The sequence below is a fragment of the Talpa europaea genome (assembly GCF_964194135.1).
Source record: "Talpa europaea genome assembly, chromosome: 9".
Lineage (NCBI taxonomy): Eukaryota > Metazoa > Chordata > Mammalia > Eulipotyphla > Talpidae > Talpa > Talpa europaea.
In genome coordinates this window covers 17,843,887-17,856,698 of record NC_140076.1, presented here as the reverse complement: position 1 = coordinate 17,856,698, position 12,812 = coordinate 17,843,887, and the positions used below count along the sequence as shown (strand labels likewise).

General features: G+C 38.8%; 1 protein-coding gene across 8 annotated transcripts in view; it reads left to right on the top strand.

Annotated features, from left to right (window-relative positions):
• PUM1 (pumilio RNA binding family member 1) overlaps window positions 1-12,812 on the top strand; it is a gene marked incomplete at both ends in the record, with an annotated part of 109,457 nt that overhangs the window by 74,424 nt on the left and 22,221 nt on the right. For 7 of the 8 annotated variants that reach the window (XM_084241876.1, XM_084241875.1, XM_084241874.1 and 4 more), the window contains 4 exons: window positions 5,056-5,194; window positions 6,873-7,016; window positions 7,824-8,120; window positions 9,194-9,430. In XM_084241876.1, coding sequence (XP_084098002.1) covers window positions 5,056-5,194; window positions 6,873-7,016; window positions 7,824-8,120; window positions 9,194-9,430 — 817 coding nt within the window. The remainder of the gene's footprint in view (window positions 1-5,055; window positions 5,195-6,872; window positions 7,017-7,823; window positions 8,121-9,193; window positions 9,431-12,812) is intronic. The other variant, XM_084241872.1, reaches the window with a different exon arrangement.

The following is a 12,812-nucleotide window of genomic DNA, read 5'->3' as shown; positions in this document are numbered from 1 at the left end:
GGAGAAAACAAAAATGTTTCTAATCTGTCATTCTATCCATATTAATTAATTCTTGTTGGGATTATTCTGCCCACTTAGTGTAGCATCTTTTTTTCCTCTTTCCTATGTTATTTAAAGTTCTTTTAAAAGACATTTTCTAGCTATATTTCATTCCATTCAAGAGCATCCCATACTTTGACTAGTTCGTTGTTATTTGACATTTAACTTAGCAATATTTTGGTGCTATAAATAAAACTAATTAATATCCTTTGCATAAGTCCATAATTATTTCCATGGAATAAATTCCTAGAGATGCAAATAAAATGAACATTTACACTTGTTATACATCATCAGATAAAAGTTGTCTCTTGAGACAAGCTCATATATGCACATATGATGTGATTCAAGCAGGAATCCTTTGCTTTTTCATCAGTCTCCTTAAGAAGAGAATGTATGTTTAATTTTTTTAGATTCCACAAAATCATAGGAAAAACACAGGTCTAACTAATTTATTCTCGTTCAGTATTTTTATTGTATGATTTTATTTTAGAAGCTAATACGCACTTTTATTTTTGTAGTAGATAGAGTTCTATTGCCATGTATGTAAGAGAATTCAGGAAATAATTTATTGACAGAATCAATAATTCTTGTTAGTAAATTTCTTAGTAGTTACTCTGGATAGTCTGTATTTATTTCTGTGATGATTTTTATTTTTAAATGGCTGCCTGCCAATTCATTGTGGATTTGGGCAACTAAAGTAGTTGCCATGTTTTGAAAGAAGCTGTGATAAAGTGAACAAGGAAAATTGTAATAAGTATGTCCTATCAAAATCTGTTTAAATCTAAGTGCTTTGCCTATTTTTTTCCCTTACACTAATTTTGATAGATTTGGAAATGAAATGAAAGTTGTATGCATCATGCATAGGTTCACACAAATTAGAAGATTTGAACACAAGTATATAATTTCACAATTTATGCTGCTTGCCTGCCTGCCTGCCTTCCTTCCTTCCTTCCTTCCTTCCTTCCTTCCTTCCTTCCTTCCTTCCTTCCTCCCTTCCTCCCTTCCTCCCTTCCTCCCTTCCTCCCTTCCTCCCTTCCTCCCTTCCTCCCTTCCTCCCTTCCTCCCTTCCTCCCTTCCTCCCTTCCTCCCTTCCTCCCTCTCCTCTCCTCTCCTCTCCTCTCCTCTCCTCTCCTCTCCTCTCCTCTCCTCTCCTCTCCTCTCCTCTCCTCTCCTCTCCTCTCCTCTCCTCTCCTCTCCTCTCCTCTCCTCTCCTCTCCTCTCCTCTCCTCTCCTCTCCTCTCCTCTCCTCTCCTCTCCTCTCCTCTCCTCTCCTCTCCTCTCCTCTCCTCTCCTCTCCTCTCCTCTCCTCTCCTCTCCCCTCCCCTCCCCTCCCCTCCCCTCCCCTCCCCTCCCCTCCCCTCCCCTCCCCTCCCCTCCCCTCCCCTCCCCTCCCCTCCCCTCCCCTCCCCTCCCCTCCCCTCCCCTCCCCTCCCCTCCCCTCCCCTCCCCTCCCCTCCCCTCCCCTCCCCTCCCCCTCCCCTTCCCCTTCCCCTTCCCCTTCCCCTTCCCCTTCCCCTTCCCCTTCCCCTTCTCTTCTCTTCTCTTCTCTTCTCTAAAGATTTATTCAAGCACTGGGTACAGTCAGGAGCATGGGAGGGTGAGAGAATTCACCAGAGCCGGAGCAGGGAACAGAACAGGCAGACTGACAAAGTACACTGCTGAGGGGAGAGCAGGCAGCTGGAGAGGTCTGCGCTCCATGTGGGACCCTTGCTTGGTGGCCGGGAATGGAACCGGCACTGCAGAGGCTGTGGGCAGCTTTGCAACCCAGTGCTCAACCGCTGCGCCACCGGGGAGGCCCAATTTATGCTGTTTTCTGATCTTACTGTGATACGTAGAATACATGAAATGATTTTCATATTATTACTGACTGGCTGCTACTAGGGCATGATGCATATCTTGTAAGTGCAGATTCCTTAGGGGTAGTATGATGATCATTTGTATTTGTGAGTATTCCATCATCACAATTACAAACCCTACTATAAAAATGGATAGTTTTTCCTGGATCAACTCCTTTGTCATAGTCATTTTATCACAAAGCGTTTGTTCTAGTTGTGTTAACTATATTCTAGTTGCTGGAACAATTAGTGGAGTCACTGACATTCCCACCACCTCATCTTCTTATTTCTGTTTCAGCCTTCTCCAGGGCCCCTTTAACATCTGATAAAAATTTCATTCTTTTCTGTTTCAAAATGACTAGGGAAAAAGGGAAAGAAAAAAAAAATGTCCTGAGTACTGGGTTTAAGCTTTGTCATAATTTGGTATTGGATAATACATTTTGAGAGATGAGAGTTTACAAAGGCTCCTGAGCTTTCTACATGATGGTGAACTGTAGAGAACTTATAGAGCATGATGAACTATAGAGAAATGAATGACTATTAAATTAAAATAATCAATTAAAAGATTGGTTGCTTTCAAATTCTGCATTTAAATGAGTGCTTTTTTTTTTTTTTAAAGATTTATTTATTTATGCATACAAGAACTGTGGTATAGGGCCTCCCCTGGTGGTGCAGGTGGTTGAGCACCACGCTTTGGAGCTGTCCGCAGCCTCTGCAGTGCCGGTTCTATCCTGGCCAGCCAGCGAGGGTCCCACGTGGCACAGCAGACCTCTCCTGTTGCGCCCTCTACTCCCCTCAGCAGTGTATTTCGTCAGTCTGCCTGTTCTGTTCCCCTCTCTGTCTCTGGTGAATCTGCTCACTCTCCTGCGCATCTGGACTATACCCCAGTTCTTGTATGTATGTATAAATCAATCAATCTTTTCTTTAAAAAAAAAAAAAAAAAACAGGCAGACTGACCGAAATACACTGCTAGGGGAGCAATGGGTGAGCCAGGAGAGGTCTGCTGCGTCATGTGGGTGTCTCCCTGGCCTGGCATTGAACTCGTGCTGCAGTGGCTGCGGAAGCCTCATAGGTAGTGTCTCAACCCCTTGTGCCACCAGGGAGGCCCCTGAATTTTGAGAAGGGAGGCCCCTGCTTTTGAGAAGAAATGTGAATTTAACAGTTCCTGCATTGTGAAGATAGGTGGATTAATGATTTGCAAATAGATGCTTGGTCTGTTTTTGTTGATTTTACTAGATTTTAAGATGTTACATGGGAGATTTTATATATTTATTTCCATAAAATCCAGACTTGACAACTATTGACGAAATTAAAATTTGTGAATACTAGTGACTAAACCTAAGATCTTGGATTTATACTCAAGGTGTACCCCACAGATTTTTAGAGAACAGACAAAATGGAGGTATCCTGCTTACTCATTTATTAAAATGGGACTCAGTAACTCTCTTGATGCCTCATTCTTTAGACATAGACACCTTGCCCACTCCCCTGCCTCCTGTCCTTTCACACAGTTCTTAAATAGCAATTTTGAACAATTGGTGTTTGCCATATGTCTATTCATGCTATTTACATTTCCTGGAGAGCTCTTCTGGGATATTGTTGTGCATCTTCTAAGTCTTGGTACAGACACTCACCTGTGCAGCTCCCTTGACTCTTCTGAGTAGATTGAAGTACTTCTCATTTTCTTTTGTTTAGATTCTTTAGAAATAAGTTGTCTAATATTTTGATATTAGTAGTAGTTGTTGGTTATTAATTTCTGCTCGGTACCATATATTGCACATTAGAGGCATTAATTCTGATACTCCCAACAAATCTGTAAGATCAGTTATTTCTGTAACTGCTTTTACAGATAAGGAAATAAGAGATTTTGGGTAAGTTAATGTTCACAAATCTTATCTTGCAAATATGGTGTTGTTCACCTTATGCTCATTTAATAAATATTTAATTGATTGTTAGTTGGTGGTGTTTTTATTCTACATTTTTAACCAAGTGCTAATAATATGTACTAGGTTTCTGACCATGTCATCCATAAATGAGAGTGCTAGTGAAGATAATTTGATAAGAACTTTGCCTTTCAAAAATTGCAAAGTGCATTGTTTATAAACTTTGGTAATTTTAGCCTTGGGCTATGGATTTTGCATTTTCCCGTGCTAGAATATATCGATTTTATGAAATAGATTCTTCAGAGCTTAAGGAATAAGAACGATTACCAGCATCTTGATGCCTTTGTTTTATTAATAAATGTAAATAAAATTTATTAGTAGTATTTTTTATTTATTTAAATAAATAAAACAATAAATCAATAAATTTCTATAAATGTATCATGGGGGCAGAACTGGTATTCTGCACTGAAGTGTCAATGTTCTTGACAAATACTCATCTCTATTTAGATTGCTTTATATTTATGGAATTTATGAATGGAGAAATAGAAACATCAAGACCCAGACGAGCTTACCAGAAACAACCTAAATAAAATCTGGCGACCTCATTTGGGCCTTGATGAATGGGAATAGTATTATAGGTAGAGAGAATGTTCTCATATTCCATTAAGAGAATATAGCTTCTTTTGTATACTTTTTTTTTAAGTGACACAGATGTTTTGACTTAATCACGCAGCCAAATTACCCCTATTAGTCCTATCTAAGTACCCTCTCCCCTCCATCATATTGTTCTTAATCCACTTTATGACAGAGTGCTGATATTATAGAGGTACCATTTATTATCTGTCTTATTCATAGGAAAAAGGCTGCAAGAGGGCAGGGACTTTGTCTTGGTCTTGCTTTATTCTAGTACTTGGCAGATAGTGAGAATTGAGTGTTTAATGAGTGACTCATCATTTTTATATTCTTTTGAATGCTTACAGAGATAATGTGTTAAAACTAAGAATGGTAGGATGAAACTTTACTATTTGAAATGTTCTCCCATCCAAATACTAGCCAGGTCTGACCATGCTTAGTTGCTAAGACCAGATTGGGCATGTTCAAGGTGGTATGGACGTAGACTTCACTATTTGAAATGTTAATTGAATTTTTCTCCTATCAGCCATGTCACATAAAACCATAATAGGAAAAATGATTTTTAACCTTTGATTTTTAAAAGCTTGCTAGACTTTAGCACATGGTGGTCAATCTTAGATATTTCCAATGAGAAGAAAAGTACTTGATATATTTTTGTCTCCCAGGTTCTTCGCGGAGGAGCCAACCAGCGTCCTTTGACCCCAAATCAGAACCAGCAGGGACAGCAAACAGATCCACTTGTGGCAGCTGCAGCAGTGAATTCTGCCCTTGCTTTTGGACAAGGACTGGCTGCAGGCATGCCAGGTGAGACCACATTGTTGTTCTTGATACTTGAAGGAAGAAAATGTCTGCTTGTTGGGGGGGATTCAAAGGAGAAATGGGTAGTGCTTTTAGCTTGTTTAGGCTTATGATGACTTGACTGGCAAGGATGACATTTACTTGCCCTCACTGAGATCATAGTTCACTGATGAGAGCACTAATTGTTCTGAGCCAGTCTTAATCTTTTATGTTGGAGATATTTGAATCTCCACACATTCTACACGGAATGTGCTGTTTCCCTTTGACACATCATCTGTTATCTCCTTCTAGATAAGGGGTAGTCAGGGTACCTAGCATCACTCTAAAGACTTTAGTCTTTACACTGATCCCCCCCCCCCCCAGGGTCGGACGATCTTCCTTTAATATAAAGTCGATATATCTACATACACAGAGGTGGGAAACCGCCGGCTGCTTCCACTCGAATCAACATTTACACTGATTTTTTTAAAGATTGATTTATTTATGCATCCAAGAACTGGAGTACAGGCCAGAGATGCAGGGGGTGAGAGGACTCATCAGAAACAGAGTGGGGAACAGAACAGCCAGACTGACTGAAATACACTGCTGAGGGGAGCAGTGGGCAAGTCAGGAGAGGTCTGCCTTGCCATGTGGGTTGCTCCCTGGCTGGCCAGGGATAGAACTCGTGCTGCAGAGGCTGCAGATTGCTTCATAGTGCGGTGCTTAACCCCTTGTGCCACCAGGGAGGCCCTTACACTGATTTTTTTTAAACAGCATATTAGGTAGAAATTTCCTGATATTCTTGTATAGTCATCCCTTACATATCTAGGATTTCTCCTGAACCAGTAGTAAGGGGTCTTTGTAGCTACCTACATATGATTGATATGTATTTTGACATACTGTCATTTGATCCTGTTCTTTGCATGGATTGGATGTAGTTTGAGAGTCTTGCTTTGAAATAGGTCCTCAGCATAAGTTAATGGATCCTTACTGACTGGAGCATAGCCAAATTAACTGATCCATTTATGAGTTCAGTGAGTAACATCATTTATTTTGATAGTTATAACATGTACATTTAACTGGGAAGTCGCTTGTGATTTCTCACTATTCAATAGGATCTCGAAATGGCATCTCATAAGATATTTAAAAGATCCTACTAATTGAAACCTGTCTACGTTTTTCCTGCTAAGTTGTAGGTGTTTGTGCTTAGGTTATGTGACATGGAAGATTGTGATTTTAATTATTTGTATTCTCTTTTACTTGTGTAGTCAAGAAAACAACACAAGAATTTCTGTGTATGATGACTGGTGATAACCTTGATTAGCACTTTCAAGAGCATAGGTATTCCCAATCTTGCCAAATTTCCTTTCTCACACTGTGGATGATACGCTGTCTTTTGTTTTGCACTTACTGTGTGCCAGATGTCAGGCCAGCTCTTTCATATTCATCTTTTAACTTAATCTTCACAGAACTTTGTAAGCAGGTATTGGTTTGTTTGTTTGTTTTCTTATTTTACAGATGAGGAAACAGCTAACTAGAGATTCAGGGTCTTATTACTATTCTCTAAGTGGTGAATTCAGGATCTAAATCTTGGTCTGTCTAGCCCCAAAATTGAGTTTGTGACTATTTATAATATTCTGGTGCCCAGAAGACCATTGTTAGTTTCAAATATATATATTCTCACATGTTGGCTTGATATTCCCAGGTTATCCGGTGCTGGCTCCTGCTGCTTACTATGACCAAACTGGTGCACTTGTGGTGAATGCAGGAGCAAGAAATGGTCTAGGAGCTCCTGTTCGACTTGTGGCTCCTGCCCCAGTCATCATTAGTTCCTCAGCTGCACAAGCAGGTGAGTGTACACCTTAATGGACTCACATCAGAGATATAAAAGGAGCAACAGGTGATGTTCTTAAAATAGGTTGAAATAGACTTCACCTGGCAATTCTCAATATAGCAGTTCTGCCCTGTAATAACTTCAAAGAGAACCAGAGCAACCACAATGGATTCTAATTCTGTTGGTTGCAAGTATCAGCTGACTAGTAGCAAGGAACCATTCCACTGAAAACATAGGAAGTTGGACTACTCACATAAGTGGCACTCTTGCCAGAAATCTCTGCTATTCTTTTCAGATAATGTATGCTTTTATTTTTATTTTTTTTGGCGGGGCTAGGGGCAGGTAGACATGGAGGAAGTGAGAGGGAGTGGTGAAAAGTACCAGAGTAATAAATTGTTTGGGGAGATAATAGGTTTTTATTTTAAGCTTTATATACTTCTGTCTATTTTTAATGAGGAACAATAGTGCGAACATCTAGAACAGAGCAGCATTACTGCACAGTCTTAGGAATTTGAGATTTTAAGAAGTAGTCATATTTAAACTTGAATGCATTTGATATCTATAGCTGTTTTAAACTGTAAACTCTTTAAAAGCAGCTAACATAGAAACTTGCTCCAGTGGTATTTTGACTTCAAATTGAAAGTAGAAATAGAACGTAGAAGCTTCTATAAAGGAATTAAAGATAGATTTGTCCTGTTTACAAGGTTTGTATCTGCTTTCAAAAAACATGGCAGCTTTAAAAGATTTTCATAAAAGGATAGCAATATAGCTTGTAAATGTGGCCAGTTCCCTTCATAGCCAATTGGTTTGCTTTCTTCATAGCTGTTGCAGCGGCCGCAGCTTCAGCAAATGGAGCAGCTGGTGGTCTTGCTGGAACAACAAATGGACCATTTCGCCCTTTAGGAACCCAGCAGCCTCAGCCCCAACCCCAGCAGCAGCCCAATAACAACCTGGCATCCAGCTCTTTTTATGGCAACAACTCTCTGAGCAGCAATTCGCAGAGCAGCTCCCTCTTCTCCCAGGGCTCTGCCCAGCCTGCCAACACATCCTTGGGATTTGGAAGTAGCAGTTCTCTCGGCGCTACCCTGGGATCAGCCCTTGGAGGGTTTGGAACAGCAGGTAGAAATCAGACTGATGTGCTCTTAAAACTGAATTTTAATTGTTTTTGCAATCTTTATGGAACACTGACAATGCATGGAACCTTGAACAGATACCACAGACAGATCTGGACTGAGCCCCATGGGAATGCAGCCATCCCACAGATCTTTGAGATGATGGACTATTGAAATCAGTGACATAGTTGGGGCCTATTTCAGGTTTATGCTCATGTTGCTATTTGTTTACACTTTCATAGTCAGTTTGATTGAAGGAATGGAAAACCTGGGGAGGCTTTTGCAGGCATTGGGAAGAACACAGAGGGAAATATAGAAATGTGGATGCTAAAAATAGAGGGAAGTGAGCAAAGATAACAGCATAGTGTACTCCACATCCAGGACTGAGTTGAGTGGGTGCCTTAAAGAATCAGTTTTCTCCAGTCTTTTGAAAAGAATTAAGGTGAATCTGGTGGAAAAGTGGAGAAAGGATATTGGAACAAGATATATTTAATGTTTCGATGGGGGAAAAGAGCAGGAAAGTAGTGAGGTGAGCATTAGGATAATTGCTTTTTTGTAAAACAATGTGATCGCAAAATAGAAGGGCATGTTTGAAAGTATCAAATTGGAATTGGGTACTAGTAATACTTCTGAATTGAATCCATTGAGGCTTTCATTTTTAAGTCTTGTGGAGTCTGCAGGCCAGTTAACCCATTTACAAATCTTTTTTTTTCTCTACTCCATTTTCCACTGGAACCTTTGGGTTGATGAAAGGCATTCTTTCTAGCCCATTTTCTTTCACCTTTTCCATAGCTTATGTGACTGTCGGCTTTTGAACCTTCCCCTACACTGTAATATATGACACAAAAGGAAGGTAAATTTAGCAAGTGATGTTTTGAACTAAAATTTCATGTTAACCTGAGCCATGTCCTCTTTATTACTTTCCCTGTCCATAGAACTGCCACATGAACAGTTAGGCTGTCTCTGCTGACAAATTTGCGGTGGTAAGGAGTCTGGATCAAAGTGTTAGGAACAGGTCACTGGGCTTGTTCTTCGAAGAACAGGCCTGTTCTTATCTGCATTGTTTTAATTCCATTTTAGTTGCAAACTCCAACACTGGCAGTGGCTCCCGCCGTGACTCCCTGACTGGCAGCAGTGACCTTTATAAGAGGACATCGAGCAGCTTGACCCCCATTGGACACAGTTTTTATAACGGCCTTAGCTTTTCCTCCTCTCCTGGACCCGTGGGCATGCCTCTCCCTAGTCAGGGACCAGGACATTCACAGACACCACCTCCTTCCCTCTCTTCACATGGATCCTCTTCAAGCTTAAACCTGGGTAAGAACCATTACTCTAACACCACCTTGAACTCAAGTCTCTTGCCACTGATGACATTAGAAGCACTTTGCATAAGCAAAGGACAATCCCTTTATCCTAGAAGTATCCTGTACCTTCCTAAAAGTAATTCATGTTACTTAGGTTGTACCTTAGATAGCAAAGAAATTTTGGATTTATTGAAATTTGGGTGCAGTCCCTGTATATCCACTTCAGATTTAGTATGACCATCTTGTTCTTTGGCTACTTGTGAGGGTCTTTCATTATAAACAAAGCACAGGTTCATTTTAAATAAAGCTGCGAGATACCAACAGATAAAGAACATAGTATCACTGAAATACCACAATTAATATTTTTGCCTCATTTTTCAGACTCCTCGTCCCCATGTATACGTTGAGTATCTTTTACACATAATGCATCTGATCTTGTCAGCTTCTTTAAAAAAGTTTGTATGTACATTCTTAGACTACATCAATAGTTTGCTAATGAATAGACAGGTGTTTCCCACTTATACATTTAGGTTGTTAAAGATACAGGATATTTAAACATTGTCATCAAGATCTTTGAAAATGAGGAGGGAAGAGAGGATTCTAGATTAGATTATTAGATCCTAACCAGTAGATGAGAATGAAAAACTTGTAATAGCACTTTGGGTGGCAAAATTCCTGTCTTTCAAGATATGGGAGATATTTTCTTATCTCAGAAACTTGGTATACACTCCCTTTTCCCAATTGCTTATTGAGTTTGGATTTGAATATTGATTTATTTCATAGTTGGGAAAATTTGAGGCAAAGAAGTAGTGATATAAAATTTATGCAAGCTGGGACACTTTTAAGAGTAAGTGGTAGAGTCATTAATAATAACGCTGTGATCACAGACCTAGATCAAGATTTTCCTAGGAAAAATCATGCATGGCTGCTTGATCTAGAATAATCAGGGTATTTAAATCCTGCATATTAAAAATATTTCTAATTAAAACAAATTTTAGAGTAGCTTTAGATTCAGAGCAATATTTGGGAGCAGGTATAGAGATTTCTTCTTAACATCTGCCCCATACACACATAGCCTACCTAGTTACCAGAATTCCTTACCTGAGTGGTCCATTCATTACAGTTGCTGAGTCTTCACTGACACATGATTATCAGCTGAAGTCAGTAGTTTACATGGACTTATGTCACTTAACAATCAAAATTAAAAATGAATTTATGGTTTTAGGAATGAGAACTTACTTAAAGACAAATGCCATGCTTTCATTTAGAAAGACAAAAAATGGGAAATTATTTTTAAAATTAAAAGTCTTGCTGCTGGATAGGTAATGTATTCTAGAACTAAGAATTTTGTCTGCGTTTGAATGACATGAGTTTTAAGGCAAAACATTGTGTGTGTATATAGACATTTATGTGTGTATAGCCTAAAATTTCACATGGTAAGAACGTAGTAGTAGAATTCATTGTCTCAGTTTACATATGGACATTGCTTTAGAAAAGTTGTAGGGACTCTACATAATGATGGAAAGGAAAATGGGATACTTTGTACTGCAGTGCTTTCTAGTGACAGAGTACCTGACTTTACACACTGAGGTTTAATGGAAAACTTGAAGGGATTAGAGAAAAGTTTCAATGTAGTATGTATTGATAGATGGGAGGAATTAATATTTGTTGTGTAGTTATTACCTGCTACTGTTAATGGTTTTGGGGGCTGTACATACACACCAGGAAGATGTAAGTATTGTGCGAAAGTGAGGAAACTGACTTAAATACCTTATCTGGGTTTTCTCATTTCTGTACAGATTTATAATCAGTCCTCTTTTACTCTAGAACACGTGGTATCAGCATATAGCCTATCACATGATATGCCTGGAATATTGCTTAAACTAGTACATTATCAGATCCAGAAATCTTACCTTTTAATTGTTTAAATATTTGTGTCATCTTACACTGAATACTAAACAAATAAGCTCTGCAAAAATTCTTTTTGTAAATAGTCAGATAGTACATATTTAACTTTGATAGTCAGGATGGTCTTTGTAGAGAATGTTCAACTCTGCTGTTGAAGTGCAAACAGCAACAGGCAAGATGTAAATGAATGAATGTAGCTATTTTCCAATGAAACATTGATATATAAAAATAGGTGGCAGGCCAGATTTGTCCTGTGGGCTGTAGCTTGTCTACCTCACAATTTTAATAAATGCTGTGGCTCTTGGTGTTTGAAAATGGAGCTGGAAACATTTGCATGCATGGTGCCTTTCCTCTTTCCAATATATCAACCATTCAATGAAATATTTCCTTCTTAATTCATGTTTCCACTATGAAGTAGGAAATAACTATTGATGTGAGTTACTTATTTTAATGACTTGCTGTCTGCCTAGTTTTATTCCTAACATACCTTTCCTTTAAAGAAAAATTACCTTCTTCAGCAATTTACATGTGTGTATTTACATTGGCCTCCTGTCACTGCATGCACTCCTTAAGCCATACAACTATCCAGAGGAGGAATTTTGTGTTATGAGCAGTAGCTTTGCCTCACTGCCTCACTTCCCTCTGTTTCCTTGAGCGGTGGGTTCTTGTTTTAGTCTTTTGTTTTAATTGAGAAGCTTTAATCTTAACTTAGATTAAATAGATAAGTGGTACTTGGTTTGTAATAGTGTTTATAGAAAGACCCTAAAGACATTTTGGTGCAAGTAACCTATTACTTCTTTGTCAGATATTTATTAGACCACGTAATAACGGCTGCTTCTGTTAACATTGCTTCACTACCAATACCAGCCATCAGTTTTTGAGTCACTAAAAGCCATCTTTATAGCATAAAACAGTAGCATTCATTATGTTACATAGTCAAATAATTTTACACACTCAGTGTGGTTTAATGACTTTCATAATATGACATGGCCAGTGAATGCCTGAACGCACATTCCAGTTTCTATCTCTGTTATTTGTGTGTGGATCTTTTCTCCATATCATTTTCACACACTCTTTCAGTAGTCACACATGTATGTTAGGATACTCTGGAGGAAAAAAAATATCAGTGACTTCATTTTTAATTCAGCGGTTACATGTTTGAGTTCCTACCTAAAATTTTTCAATGCTTTTTTCATTACCCATTGTTTAAAGACCAAATTCCTTTAAAACAAAACCCTAAAATTTTATTGAGTTATATCTTATATGTCATAAAATTCACCTATTTTAAGTGTATAGTTCAGTGACTTTTAGTTTTCTAATTTGTGCAATTATCAAATCAATTGTAGAATCTTTACATCCCCTGATCAGGTAAAATATCTCTTGACTATTTACAGTTAATCTCCATTTCTACCCATGGCCCCATTTGGCCACTAGTTTATTTTCTGTTTTAAATTTGCCTCTTCTGGACATTTCATGTCATGGAACCT